This window comes from Triturus cristatus, chromosome 5_1, assembly GCF_964204655.1.
Source record: "Triturus cristatus chromosome 5_1, aTriCri1.1, whole genome shotgun sequence".
Lineage (NCBI taxonomy): Eukaryota > Metazoa > Chordata > Amphibia > Caudata > Salamandridae > Triturus > Triturus cristatus.
This window is the reverse complement of record NC_140587.1, coordinates 36,514,151-36,527,944: the sequence shown is the minus strand read 5'-3', so window position 1 is coordinate 36,527,944 and position 13,794 is coordinate 36,514,151. Positions and strand designations below refer to the sequence as shown.

Genomic DNA, 13,794 nt, shown 5'->3' with positions numbered 1-13,794 from the left:
GCCTTATGTCCCCAGTGCAAGGCTCCAGGATGGCGGGCCCCTGGGCCCGGCTATACCCGCCTTATCTCCCCAGTACAAGGCTCCAGGATGGCGGGCCCCTGGGCCGGGCTATACCCGCCTTAGGTCGCCAGTACAAGGCTCCAGGATGGCGGGCCCCTGGGCCGGGCTATACCCGCCTTAGGTCGCCAGTACAGGGCATCAGGACCCCCGTGGGCTGGACTGGGATGAACGCGCCCCTGGACCCCCCCATGCCGGGGCTCCAGGAAGGCGCCCTGGCCCCGGGACAGTGCCTTGCATTGCAGCGAAATCCCCCTGGTGCCCCCCCCTCACCCGACCGGCTGTGGGCCTAGAAAGCAGCCCTGCGGGAACCCTAGCGCATAGACACAGCTCTCCCATGACATCGTGGTCGGCTCTTAAAAGAGCCTTTGGGTTGTGGTGTTTTGTGTTTTTCTCCGTGGGCAAGCCGAGTGTTTAACCGCCGAATCCGTAGAGGGTGCGGCCCTGGCGCTTCAGGGCGTAGACCACATCCATGGCGGTGACGGTCTTCCTCTTGGCGTGCTCGGTGTAGGTGACGGCGTCCCGGATCACGTTCTCCAGGAAAACCTTCAGCACCCCGCGGGTCTCCTCGTAGATGAGGCCGGAGATGCGCTTGACCCCGCCACGGCGCGCCAGGCGGCGGATGGCCGGCTTGGTGATGCCCTGGATGTTGTCCCGGAGCACCTTGCGGTGCCTCTTGGCGCCGCCTTTGCCGAGCCCCTTCCCTCCTTTGCCGCGTCCAGACATGTTCTCCTGTCGGTGCTGTGACTGAGCAGAACTGAGGGCGAGGCCAGCGGCGGCTGCTTATATAGAGGAGCTGCGGCGGACCAGCTAGGGCGCATCAAGCCGCCCACGTGACTGAACGGAAGGCGAGAGGGAGCCCGGCCCCGGCAGGGAGCGGCCGTTGCCGTTTGAAAAAGAGCGCGCTCCCAGCCGCCTCTTTGTCGTGGGCTCAGCAGCTGCCGCCGGGGCACGGATCACAGTCAAGCACACACACACGCCTCCCTTCCCGGCCCCCACTCGTCACCGCGGCCCGCCCAACCCTGGCGCTCGGTGCCCGTTCCCACTATGAACATAAGGCTCTGAAATGTTCTAATGGAGCCATCACATTAACGGCCTCACCGGCACCACCCCGCTGTGTGCGGCCGCCTGCAACCCCGTAACACTGTCCACATGTCACGCCCGGTTGTGGCAAGTCTGTAATCTGCCCCTATAAAAATTTATTTTTTTTAACAAAAACATTATTGTCGGCCTCAAGCTAGGTTTTGGGACGGGGGTGACATTTATGTGTACGTCAGAGGGCTTGGGCATGCCCTCCTATGTAGCGACGGTGCGGGCGCTGCCGCAACTATGAAGCCGCCAGAGTAACATCTTGGCACGGACACGCTCTTTGATGGAGTCTGTGGTTGGCCCTGAAAAGAGCCTTTGTGTTTAGGGTGTGTTTCCACGGTGGTCTGCGGGCCTTTACTTGCTTGCTTTGCCCCCTGCCTTGTGGCTCTCGGTTTTCTTGGGCAGCAGCACGGCCTGGATGTTGGGCAGGACTCCTCCCTGGGCGATGGTGACTCGGCCCAGCAGCTTGTTCAGCTCCTCGTCGTTGCGGATGGCCAGCTGGAGGTGTCTGGGGATGATGCGGGTCTTCTTGTTGTCCCGGGCCGCGTTGCCGGCCAGCTCCAGGATCTCAGCGGTCAGGTACTCCAGGACTGCAGCCAGATAGACTGGGGCACCGGCGCCCACCCTCTCGGCGTAGCTTCCCTTCCGGAGCAGCCTGTGCACACGGCCCACGGGGAACTGGAGCCCGGCTCTTGAAGAGCGTGTCTTGGCCTTAGCGCGGGCCTTTCCTCCTTGCTTTCCGCGTCCAGACATGGCGATCGATGCAGGGGCTCACTCACACAACAGAGAGAATGATACTGCTGTTCTGCGGGACTCCGGCGATATAAAGACTTCGGGTGCGTCTGATTGGTTGACAGCTAGGCGCTGATAGTACTTCTCATTGGAGGGAGGAGGGCTTCTGTTTCACCAATCAGAGTCCCAGAACCGCAGTACACTAGGAGGTGGGGGGCTTGCCTTTGCCTGCCAATGAGAAGGGAGAGCAGAGAAGCAGCTACTTTACACGCCCAGCCTATAAATACAAGTGCCGGGCACGTCTGCCTTATTTCTCTCGGCTCCACAGGAAGCGGTGCAGATTGTCGACCATGCCTGAACCAGCCAAGTCCGCGCCGGCTCCCAAGAAGGGCTCCAAGAAAGCGCTCTCCAAGCCGCCCAAGAAGGACGGGAAGAAGCGCAAGAGGAGCAGGAAGGAAAGCTATGCCATCTACATTTACAAAGTGATGAAGCAGGTGCACCCGGACACCGGCATCTCCTCCAAGGCCATGGGCATCATGAACTCCTTCGTGAACGACATCTTCGAGCGCATCGCCGGGGAAGCTTCCCGCCTGGCCCACTACAACTCGCGGCGCACCATCACCTCCCGGGAGATCCAGACCGCAGTGCGTCTGCTGCTGCCCGGAGAGCTGGCCAAGCACGCCGTGTCCGAGGGCACCAAGGCCGTCACCAAGTACACCAGCGCCAAGTAAGGCTTCGAGGCGTATCCCCAACGAACACAACGGCTCTTTTAAGGGCCACTCACGTCCTCCCCTAAGAGCTAATGTGCTTCATTTATGACCGGAGAAAAAAAGTGTTTTAAACGGTAATTTTGAGCGCACAAGACCTGCTTTCACGGGGCTTGCTGCAGACCGAGGGACGATGGAGCGGGCAACCCGTTTTAATAAACATGTTTATATGAATGAGCCCTCTTTGGGACCAAGTGTCACACAAGCTCTGTAATGTAACGGTGACGTTAAATAAAGCCCGCGCGGAACTCGCACGGTTGCCCCCGGGCTTATTGTTTTCCATGTTTCGGGTGACCAGTTTTAAGTGTGTGCGTGGGGCCACGTTCTGTTTGTACTGTAAGACCAAGGGCAACGGCTCCCGAAATCGGAGACATGAACCCGATGTACCGGGAGCACAGATGCCCCACAGCGCTGGCTTGTGACCAGCGGATCCCAACACGACCCTCTACCCAAACAAAGCTCTTTATTAATTGAAGAGGTGGCCGTGCACTGTGAACACGGAGTGCTCTGGTTTCCCTGCGCCGGTATAAGTTACCCAGTACTCGTGGTACTCCCAGCCAACCCACCCTAACCTGTAGAACATGCCATGGCAGACAAGAGAAGCTCGTAGGTGACAGGGTGGTGGCCCTTAAAAGAGCCGTTGTGGTGGTTGATCGGGTCGGTGTGCCTCCTTAGGCCCTCTCGCCTCGGATACGACGGGCCAGCTGGATGTCCTTGGGCATGATGGTCACCCTCTTGGCGTGGATGGCGCACAGGTTGGTGTCCTCGAAGAGCCCGACCAGGTAGGCCTCGCTGGCCTCCTGCAGGGCCATGACGGCGGAGCTCTGGAAGCGCAGGTCGGTCTTGAAGTCCTGGGCGATCTCCCTCACCAAGCGCTGGAACGGCAGCTTGCGGATGAGGAGCTCGGTGGACTTCTGGTAGCGGCGGATCTCGCGGAGAGCCACGGTGCCCGGTCGGTAGCGGTGAGGCTTCTTGACGCCGCCGGTGGCAGGCGCGCTCTTGCGGGCAGCCTTGGTGGCCAGCTGCTTGCGAGGCGCTTTGCCGCCGGTGGACTTGCGGGCTGTCTGCTTGGTGCGGGCCATGGCGGGAGCGGTCTCTTTCAACGACGAGCGAGGAAGAATGGCGTTCAAGCAGGCAAGAGCCCTATTTATGCACTCGAAGACGGAGGGCTGCTCTGGTTGGCTGAAGCTCCCGCCCCACGTTCGAAAATAGCCCGCGGTGTGCAACGATTGGCTACTCAACCTGAGGCTGCAGACTGTCTCTCCAATGAGCTGTGGAGAAAAGGGAACCCTCCGGATTGGATGATGTACGTTGGAGCCGAAGCCGGCGCTTCGGTCAGCCTTTGTCTCAGTGTCCATCCATTCATTTGTAGTCACACGAACCCCTCGCCCCCCTTCTCGACCCTGGTCAACTGGGCGAGCAGCCCAGGATGTTATAAGTGTACCGCCCTTGGTCACCCTGGAACACGCCGCCGTTCACTGCGCTCGATTTCACTTTCACAATCGTCTGCTTTATGCAGACACCACTTCGAGTCTGCCCGGTTACAGTGAAAGCACCAAGGCACACGTTATCTCACATTTATTATGAACTGAGGTCTAATAACTCCCAGACCCCCTTCTTTCTTTGTTATAAAGATTCCAATCCACGCAACACCAAAAGAGCCTTTCATATGACCAAGATCACACACGGCACTCGCGTGCGGAAAGGCGCGCTATGGATTTACTGTGCCGTTTATTATCATAGAGAAGTGTGCACGCGGGGTGCAAGGGTGGGGACGAACAAGCTCTCTTCTGGACCGGGTGGATGGCTCTTAAAAGAGCCGTTGTGTTTGCAGTGTCTCGGTGCAAGCCCTTACTTCTTCTTGGGCGCTGCCTTCTTGGGCTTGGCTGCTTTGGGCTTGGCTGCCTTGGGTTTGACTACCTTGGCAGGGCTTTTCTTGGCCACTTTGGGCTTCGCCGCCTTGGCTTTCGCTGGGCTCTTGGCAGCCTTCTTGGCGGGGGCAGCCTTGGGCTTCTTGGGGCTCTTTGCTGCCGCTGGCTTCTTGACCTTCTTCGGGCTCTTCTTGACCCCCGCGGGAGCCTTTTTGGGCTTCTTGGCGGCTGGGGCAGCTTTCTTGGCCGCTGGTTTCTTGGTCTTGGCGGCCGCCTTCTTGGCCGCCTTCTTGCCCTCCAGCTGCTTCTTGTTCACCTTGAAGGATCCGGAGGCCCCGGTGCCCTTCAGCTGGGCCAGGGCGCCTTTGCTGACCAGGCTCTTGACGGAGGCCTTGACCCGGCTCTTGTTCTTGTCCACATCGTAGCCCTCGGCGACCAGCCCCTTCTTCATGGCCGACAGGGAGACTCCCTTCCTCTCGGCAGAGGCGGTCACCACCTTCAGGATCAGATCGGCCACGCTGGGGCCGGAAGGCTTCTTGGCCTTGGAGGCCCCCGCTGTCTTCTTCTGCTGCTTTTTCTTGGGGGCGACCTCAGCGGGAGGCGCCGCGGCGGCTGGAGCGGTTTCGGCCATTGTAATGCGAGTCTCGGCGCGGGCGCTGTCACTGAAAAGAAATGTCCCTCCCAGACCCGAGCCCCGTGATTATATACAGGGAGGAGCCGGCCTCTGATTGGTCCCGAGCAGACAGGGCTGTGCGAGGCACACTCGGCTCTCTGCTCCCAGCTGACTTTTGTGTTTCCTACCTTCGGATTATCCACGTTTTAAAACACAATCAGTTAAACACGCGCTTCCACGCATACATGACCAGGAGCCCAGCTTCGGCCCTCTCCCGCGCCTGCCCCCGTTTCGGATCCACCCCTCGTCCCTGGCTTGTGATCCGCGGGGAGACTCGGCGCTCCCCCGACGGCGGGCGCCTCCATGCCTGAAATCCCGGGCTCCGGGCCCCTTTTCCCCGGTCCACTCTCGACTCCTGCGGCCGGGAGCGGCGGCCCGCGGGAGGGAGGGGGCTCCTGCAGGGAGCGGGCCCTGTGGCGTCACAGTGGGGCTGCGGGGGCCGCGGGGAGCGCGTTCTGGAACGGGCCAAAGTAACACAGGGCTCCGCCGGCCGAGCGCGGGGTGGAAACAATGCCAGGGAGCCCCCGGCCCGGGGGCCAGGGGGCCCTCCCCGCGCGCCTGCACCCTCGGCTGTGGCACCCTCGGCTCGGGGCTTACAAGCAGCGGGGCACGGCCCTGGCTCCAGCCTCGCACGCATCACCAGGCGGCCGTGTGCTGGCAGCTTCACATGCAGGCAGAGGGCATTCACTGCCGAGCGCCGAGCCAGACTCAATACAATAAATACACAGTGACACAATGAAGGAAGGCGGCCGAGTTAGGCCTACATGTTTAAAGACACCCCAAGTGAGAGCAGAGGGTGTGAATGCACCTGAAATGGTGACCCCAGTACCGGCATGGAGGCACTCTGCTGAGCTGATTTTTACAGCTGGAGCTAGGTGTACGTCTGAGGTGACATCTGTAGACAGAGTGAGTTACTGTATGTCAGACGCTGAGCCTATGACCGGGGGAGGCCCACTGCGGAACTGAATAGTACAGTACAGAGTGAGGCCTGTGACTACCACTGTTCTACTCAGCCCTATCGCTGGAGTGGGGACCACTCCTGAATCCAATGGTATGTCACGAGGGAGACCTGAGACCAGAAATCATATTCTGCGCCCTGTAGCCTGATCGAGGCCTGCTGCTAATTTGGATGGAGGTAGGGGAAGGAAACAAAACACTTCCCATAGTCCAGAACGTACATGAACACCATTCACAGTATCATATCTTAGCCTTCAGGATCTCCGGCCCATCCCTAGCTTCCAGGTACATGTTTTAGTAAAATGTGTGACATTTGGAGGTTTACAGCTTAAAGGGGATGAAGTCGCACCTTCTACCCAGGGTTATGGAGCTCCGCGCAGGGTGAGATTTCAGGGTTCACCCCTGGCTGGAGGTGTGAAAACAAAACAATCCACATAGTCACACCTCCAGCCAGGGGTGAACCCTGAAATCTCACCCTGCGCGGAGTTCCATAACCCTGGGTAGAAGGTGCGACTTCATCCCCTTGAAGCCTAACACCTACAAATGTCACAAGTATCAGTAAAACTGGTGCCAGGAGGCTGGAAGTAGGCCCAAGGCCTTGCAGGCCTTATTCTGATACTGTAAAGGAGCTAAATACACTTTCCTGAGTATGTGAAGTGTTTTGTTTTCACACCTGCAGCCAGGGGTGAAACCTGAAATCTTACCCTGGGCGGAGCTCCATAACCCTGGGTAGAAGGTGCGACTTCGTCCCCTTGAAGCCTAACACCTGCAAATGTCACAAGTATCAGTACAACTGGTGCCAGGAGGCTGGAAGTAGGCCCAAGGCCTTGCAGGCCTTTTTCTGATACTGTAAAGGGGTTAAATACACTTTACTGAGTATGTGAAGTGTTTTGTTTTCACACCTGCAGCCAGGGGTGAAACCTGAAATCGTATCCTGCGCGGAGCTCCATAACCCTGGGTAGAAGGTTTGACTTTGTTCCCTTGAAGCTTGACACCTCCAAGTGTCACAAGTATCAGTAAAACTGGTGCCTGGAGGCTGGAAACACACCCATGGCCTGGCAGGCCTTGTTCTGATACTGTAAAGGAGTTAAATACACTTTCCTGAGTATGTGAAGTGTTTTATTCTCACACTTCCATCCAGGGGTGAACCCTGAAATCTCACCCTGCGCGGAGTTCCATAACCCTGGGTAGAAGGTGCGACTTCATCCCCTTGAAGCCTAACACCTGCAAATGTCACAAGTATCAGTAAAACTGGTGCCAGGAGGCTGGAAGTAGGCCCAAGGCCTTGCAGGCCTTATTCTGATACTGTAAAGCAGCTAAATACACTTTCCTGAGTATGTGAAGTGTTTTATTCTCACACTTCCATCCAGGGGTGAACCCTGAAATCTCACCCTGCGCGGAGTTCCATAAAGCTGGGTAGAAGGTGCGACTTCATCCCCTTGAAGCCTAACACCTGCAAATGTCACAAGTATCAGTAAAACTGGTGCCAGGAGGCTGGGAGTAGGCCCAAGGCCTTGCAGGCCTTATTCTGATACTGTAAAGGAGTTAAATACACTTTCCTGAGTGTGTGAAGTGTTTTATTTTCACTCCTCCAGCCTGGGGTGAAGCCTGAAATCTTACCCTGCGCGGAGCTCCATGACCCTGGGTAGAAGGTGCGACTTCATCCCCTTGAAGCCTAAGACCTGCAAATGTCACAAGTATCAGTAAAACTGGTGCCAGGAGGCTGGAAGTAGGCCCAAGGCCTTGCAGGCCTTATTCTGATACTGTAAAGCAGCTAAATACACTTTCCTGAGTATGTGAAGTGTTTTATTCTCACACTTCCATCCAGGGGTGAACCCTGAAATCTCACCCTGCGCGGAGTTCCATAACCCTGGGTAGAAGGTGCGACTTCATCCCCTTGAAGCCTAACACCTGCAAATGTCACAACTTTCAGTAAAACTGGTGCCAGGAGGCTGGAAGTAGGCCCAAGGCCTTGCAGGCCTTATTCTGATACTGTAAATGAGTTAAATACACTTTCCTGAGTGTGTGAAGTGTTTTATTTTCAGTCCTCCAGCCAGGGGTGAAGCCTGAAATCTTACCCTGCGCGGAGCTCCATGACCCTGGGTAGAAGGTGCGACTTCATCCCCTTGAAGCCTAACACCTGCAAATGTCACAAGTATCAGTAAAACTGGTGCCAGGAGGCTGGAAGTAGGCCCAAGGCCTTGCAGGCCTTATTCTGATACTGTAAAGGAGTTAAATACACTTTCCTGAGTGTGTGAAGTGTTTTATTTTCACTCCTCCAGCCTGGGGTGAAGCCTGAAATCTTACCCTGCGCGGAGCTCCATGACCCTGGGTAGAAGGTGCGACTTCATCCCCTTGAAGCCTAAGACCTGCAAATGTCACAAGTATCAGTAAAACTGGTGCCAGGAGGCTGGAAGTAGGCCCAAGGCCGTGCAGGCCTTATTCTGATACTGTAAAGCAGCTAAATACACTTTCCTGAGTATGTGAAGTGTTTTATTCTCACACTTCCATCCAGGGGTGAACCCTGAAATCTCACCCTGCGCGGAGTTCCATAACCCTGGGTAGAAGGTGCGACTTCATCCCCTTGAAGCCTAACACCTGCAAATGTCACAAGTATCAGTAAAACTGGTGCCAGGAGGCTGGAAGTAGGCCCAAGGCCTTGCAGGCCTTATTCTGATACTGTAAAGGAGTTAAATACACTTTCCTGAGTGTGTGAAGGGTTTTATTTTCACTCCTCCAGCCTGGGGTGAAGCTTGAAATCTTACCCTGCGCGGAGCTCCATGACCCTGGGTAGAAGGTGCGACTTCATCCCCTTGAAGCCTAACACCTGCAAATGTCACAAGTATCAGTAAAACTGGTGCCAGGAGGCTGGAAGTAGGCCCAAGGCCTTGCAGGCCTTATTCTGATGCTGTAAAGCAGCTAAATACACGTTCCTGAGTATGTGAAGTGTTTTATTCTCACACTTCCATCCAGGGGTGAACCCTGAAATCTCACCCTGCGCGGAGTTCCATAACCCTGGGTAGAAGGTGCGACTTCATCCCCTTGAAGCCTAACACCTGCAAATGTCACAAGTATCAGTAAAACTGGTGCCAGGAGGCTGGAAGTAGGCCCAAGGCCTTGCAGGCCTTATTCTGATACTGTAAAGGAGTTAAATACACTTTCCTGAGTGTGTGAAGGGTTTTATTTTCACTCCTCCAGCCTGGGGTGAAGCCTGAAATCTTACCCTGCGCGGAGCTCCATGACCCTGGGTAGAAGGTGCGACTTCATCCCCTTGAAGCCTAACACCTACAAATGTCACAAGTATCAGTAAAACTGGTGCCAGGATGCTGGAAGTAGGCCCAAGGCCTTGCAGGCCTTATTCTGATACTGTAAAGTAGCTAAATACACTTTCCTGAGTATGTGAAGTGTTTTATTTTCACAGCTCAAGCCTGGGGTGGTCCCTGAAATCTTACCCTGCGTGGAGCTCCATGACCCTGGGCAGAAGGTGCGACTTCATGCCCTTGAAGCCTAACACCTACAAATGTCACAAGTATCAGTAAAACTGGTGCCAGGAGGCTGGAAGTAGGCCCAAGGCCTTGCAGGCCTTATTCTGATACTGTAAAGGAGTTAAATACACTTTCCTGAGTGTGTGAAGTGTTTTATTTTCACTCCTCCAGCCTGGGGTGAACCCTGAAATCTTACCCTGCGCGGAGCTCCATGACCCTGGGTAGAAGGTGCGACTTCATGCCCTTGAAGCCTAACACCTACAAATGTCACAAGTATCAGTAAAACTGGTGCCAGGAGGCTGGAAGTAGGCCCAAGGCCTTGCAGGCCTTATTCTGATACTGTAAAGTAGCTAAATACACTTTCCTGAGTATTTGAAGTGTTTTATGTTCACACTTCCATCCAGGGGTGAACCCTGAAATCTCACCCTGCGCGGAGTTCCATAACCCTGGGTAGAAGGTGCGACTTCATCCCCTTGAAGCCTAACACCTGCAAATGTCACAAGTATCAGTAAAACTGGTGCCAGGAGGCTGGAAGTAGGCCCAAGGCCTTGCAGGCCTTATTCTGATACTGTAAAGCAGCTAAATACACTTTCCTGAGTATGTGAAGTGTTTTATGTTCACACTTCCATCCAGGGGTGAACCCTGAAATCTCACCCTGCGCGGAGTTCCATAACCCTGGGTAGAAGGTGCGACTTCATCCCCTTGAAGCCTAACACCTGCAAATGTCACAAGTATCAGTAAAACTGGTGCCAGGAGGCTGGAAGTAGGCCCAAGGCCTTGCAGGCCTTATTCTGATACTGTAAAGGAGTTAAATACACTTTCCTGAGTGTGTGAAGTGTTTTATTTTCACCCCTCCAGCCTGGGGTGAAGCCTGAAATCTTACCCTGCGCGGAGCTCCATGACCCTGGGTAGAAGGTGCGACTTCATCCCCTTGAAGCCTAACACCTGCAAATGTCACAAGTATCAGTAAAACTGGTGCCAGGAGGCTGGAAGTAGGCCCAAGGCCTTGCAGGCCTTATTCTGATACTGTAAAGGAGTTAAATACACTTTCCTGAGTGTGTGAAGTGTTTTATTTTCACCCCTCCAGCCTGGGGTGAAGCCTGAAATCTTACCCTGCGCGGAGCTCCATGACCCTGGGTAGAAGGTGCGACTTCATCCCCTTGATGCCTAACACCTGCAAATGTCACAAGTATCAGTAAAACTGGTGCCAGGAGGCTGGAAGTAGGCCCAAGGCCTTGCAGGCCTTATTCTGATACTGCAAAGCAGCTAAATACACTTTCCTGAGTATGTGAAGTGTTTTATGTTCACACTTCCATCCAGGGGTGAACCCTGAAATCTCACCCTGCGCGGAGCTCCATAACCCTGGGTAGAAGGTGCGACTTCATCCCCTTGAAGCCTAACACCTGCAAATGTCACAAGTATCAGTAAAACTGGTGCCAAGAGGCTGGAAGTAGGCCCAAGGCCTTGCAGGCCTTATTCTGATACTGTAAAGCAGCTAAATACACTTTCCTGAGTATGTGAAGTGTTTTATTCTCACACTTCCATCCAGGGGTGAACCCTGAAATCTCACCCTGCGCGGAGTTCCATAACCCTGGGTAGAAGGTGCAACTTCATCCCCTTGAAGCCTAACACCTGCAAATGTCACAAGTATCAGTAAAACTGGTGCCAGGAGGCTGGAAGTAGGCCCAAGGCCTTGCAGGCCTTGTTCTGATACTGTAAAGGAGTTAAATACACTTTCCTGAGTATGAGAAGTGTTTTATTTTCACACCTCCAGCCAGGGGTGAACCCTGAAATCTTACCCTGCGCGGAGCTCCATAAACCTGGGTAGAAGGTGCGGCTTCATCCCCTTGAAGCCTAACACCTGCAAATGTCACAAGTATCAGTAAAACTGGTTCCAGGAGGCTGGAAGTAGGCCCAAGGCCTTGCAGGCCCTATTCTGATACTGTAAAGGAGCTAAATACACTTTCCTGAGTATGTGAAGTGTTTTATTTTCACACCTGCAGCCAGGGGTGAAGCCTGAAATCTTACCCTGCGCGGAGCTCCATGACCCTGGGTAGAAGGTGCGACTTCATCCCCTTGAAGCCGAACACCTGCAAATGTCACAAGTATCAGTAAAACTGGTGCCAGGAGGCTGGAAGTAGGCCCAAGGCCTTGCAGGCCTTATTCTGATACTGTAAAGCAGCTAAATACACTTTCCTGAGTATGTGAAGTGTTTTATGTTCACACTTCCATCCAGGGGTGAACCCTGAAATCTCACCCTGCGCGGAGCTCCATAACCCTGGGTAGAAGGTGCGACTTCATCCCCTTGAAGCCTAACACCTGCAAATGTCACAAGTATCAGTAAAACTGGTGCCAAGAGGCTGGAAGTAGGCCCAAGGCCTTGCAGGCCTTATTCTGATACTGTAAAGCAGCTAAATATACTTTCCTGAGTATGTGAAGTGTTTTATTCTCACACTTCCATTCAGGGGTGAACCCTGAAATCTCACCCTGCGCGGAGTTCCATAACCCTGGGTAGAAGGTGCAACTTCATCCCCTTGAAGCCTAACACCTGCAAATGTCACAAGTATCAGTAAAACTGGTGCCAGGAGGCTGGAAGTAGGCCCAAGGCCTTGCAGGCCTTGTTCTGATACTGTAAAGGAGTTAAATTCACTTTCCTGAGTATGAGAAGTGTTTTATTTTCACACCTCCAGCCAGGGGTGAAGCCTGAAATCTTACCCTGCGCGGAGCTCCATGACCCTGGGTAGAAGGTGCGACTTCATCCCCTTGAAGCCTAAGACCTGCAAATGTCACAAGTATCAGTAAAACTGGTGCCAGGAGGCTGGAAGTAGGCCCAAGGCCTTGCAGGCCTTATTCTGATACTGTAAAGCAGCTAAATACACTTTCCTGAGTATGTGAAGTGTTTTATTCTCACACTTCCATCCAGGGGTGAACCCTGAAATCTCACCCTGCACGGAGTTCCATAACCCTGGGTAGAAGGTGCGACTTCATCCCCTTGAAGCCTAACACCTGCAAATGTCACAACTTTCAGTAAAACTGGTGCCAGGAGGCTGGAAGTAGGCCCAAGGCCTTGCAGGCCTTATTCTGATACTGTAAATGAGTTAAATACACTTTCCTGAGTGTGTGAAGTGTTTTATTTTCAGTCCTCCAGCCAGGGGTGAAGCCTGAAATCTTACCCTGCGCGGAGCTCCATGACCCTGGGTAGAAGGTGCGACTTCATCCCCTTGAAGCCTAACACCTGCAAATGTCACAAGTATCAGTAAAACTGGTGCCAGGAGGCTGGAAGTAGGCCCAAGGCCTTGCAGGCCTTATTCTGATACTGTAAAGGAGTTAAATACACTTTCCTGAGTGTGTGAAGTGTTTTATTTTCACTCCTCCAGCCTGGGGTGAAGCCTGAAATCTTACCCTGCGCGGAGCTCCATGACCCTGGGTAGAAGGTGCGACTTCATCCCCTTGAAGCCTAAGACCTGCAAATGTCACAAGTATCAGTAAAACTGGTGCCAGGAGGCTGGAAGTAGGCCCAAGGCCTTGCAGGCCTTATTCTGATACTGTAAAGCAGCTAAATACACTTTCCTGAGTATGTGAAGTGTTTTATTCTCACACTTCCATCCAGGGGTGAACCCTGAAATCTCACCCTGCACGGAGTTCCATAACCCTGGGTAGAAGGTGCGACTTCATCCCCTTGAAGCCTAACACCTGCAAATGTCACAACTTTCAGTAAAACTGGTGCCAGGAGGCTGGAAGTAGGCCCAAGGCCTTGCAGGCCTTATTCTGATACTGTAAATGAGTTAAATACACTTTCCTGAGTGTGTGAAGTGTTTTATTTTCAGTCCTCCAGCCAGGGGTGAAGCCTGAAATCTTACCCTGCGCGGAGCTCCATGACCCTGGGTAGAAGGTGCGACTTCATCCCCTTGAAGCCTAACACCTGCAAATGTCACAAGTATCAGTAAAACTGGTGCCAGGAGGCTGGAAGTAGGCCCAAGGCCTTGCAGGCCTTATTCTGATACTGTAAAGGAGTTAAATACACTTTCCTGAGTGTGTGAAGTGTTTTATTTTCACTCCTCCAGCCTGGGGTGAAGCCTGAAATCTTACCCTGCGCGGAGCTCCATGACCCTGGGTAGAAGGTGCGACTTCATCCCCTTGAAGCCTAAGACCTGCAAATGTCA

At 54.1% G+C, this 13,794-nt stretch overlaps 3 protein-coding genes and 1 pseudogene across 4 annotated transcripts; 1 reads left to right on the top strand and 3 right to left on the bottom strand.

Annotated features, from left to right (window-relative positions):
• Positions 1-406: 406 nt before the first annotated feature.
• On the bottom strand, positions 407-790 carry LOC146830074 (histone H4). The gene has a single exon (XM_085604295.1). The coding sequence runs from the start codon at positions 781-783 to the stop codon at positions 472-474; it is 312 nt and encodes a 103-aa protein (XP_085460421.1). The 5' UTR covers positions 784-790; the 3' UTR covers positions 407-471.
• Positions 791-2,097: 1,307 nt separating this feature from the next.
• On the top strand, positions 2,098-2,985 carry LOC146830073 (histone H2B 1.2-like; annotated as a pseudogene). The gene has a single exon (XR_014961357.1). The product of XR_014961357.1 is annotated as a histone H2B 1.2-like (transcript).
• Positions 2,986-3,264: 279 nt separating this feature from the next.
• LOC146830072 (histone H3-like) lies at positions 3,265-4,133 on the bottom strand. The gene has a single exon (XM_085604294.1). It carries the CDS (start codon positions 4,001-4,003, stop codon positions 3,317-3,319), a length of 687 nt encoding a protein of 228 aa, XP_085460420.1. The 5' UTR covers positions 4,004-4,133; the 3' UTR covers positions 3,265-3,316.
• A 362-nt stretch (positions 4,134-4,495) lies between these two features.
• LOC146830071 (histone H1.3-like) lies at positions 4,496-5,183 on the bottom strand. The gene has a single exon (XM_085604296.1). It carries the CDS (start codon positions 5,145-5,147, stop codon positions 4,497-4,499), a length of 651 nt encoding a protein of 216 aa, XP_085460422.1. The 5' UTR covers positions 5,148-5,183; the 3' UTR covers position 4,496.
• Positions 5,184-13,794: the final 8,611 nt, after the last annotated feature.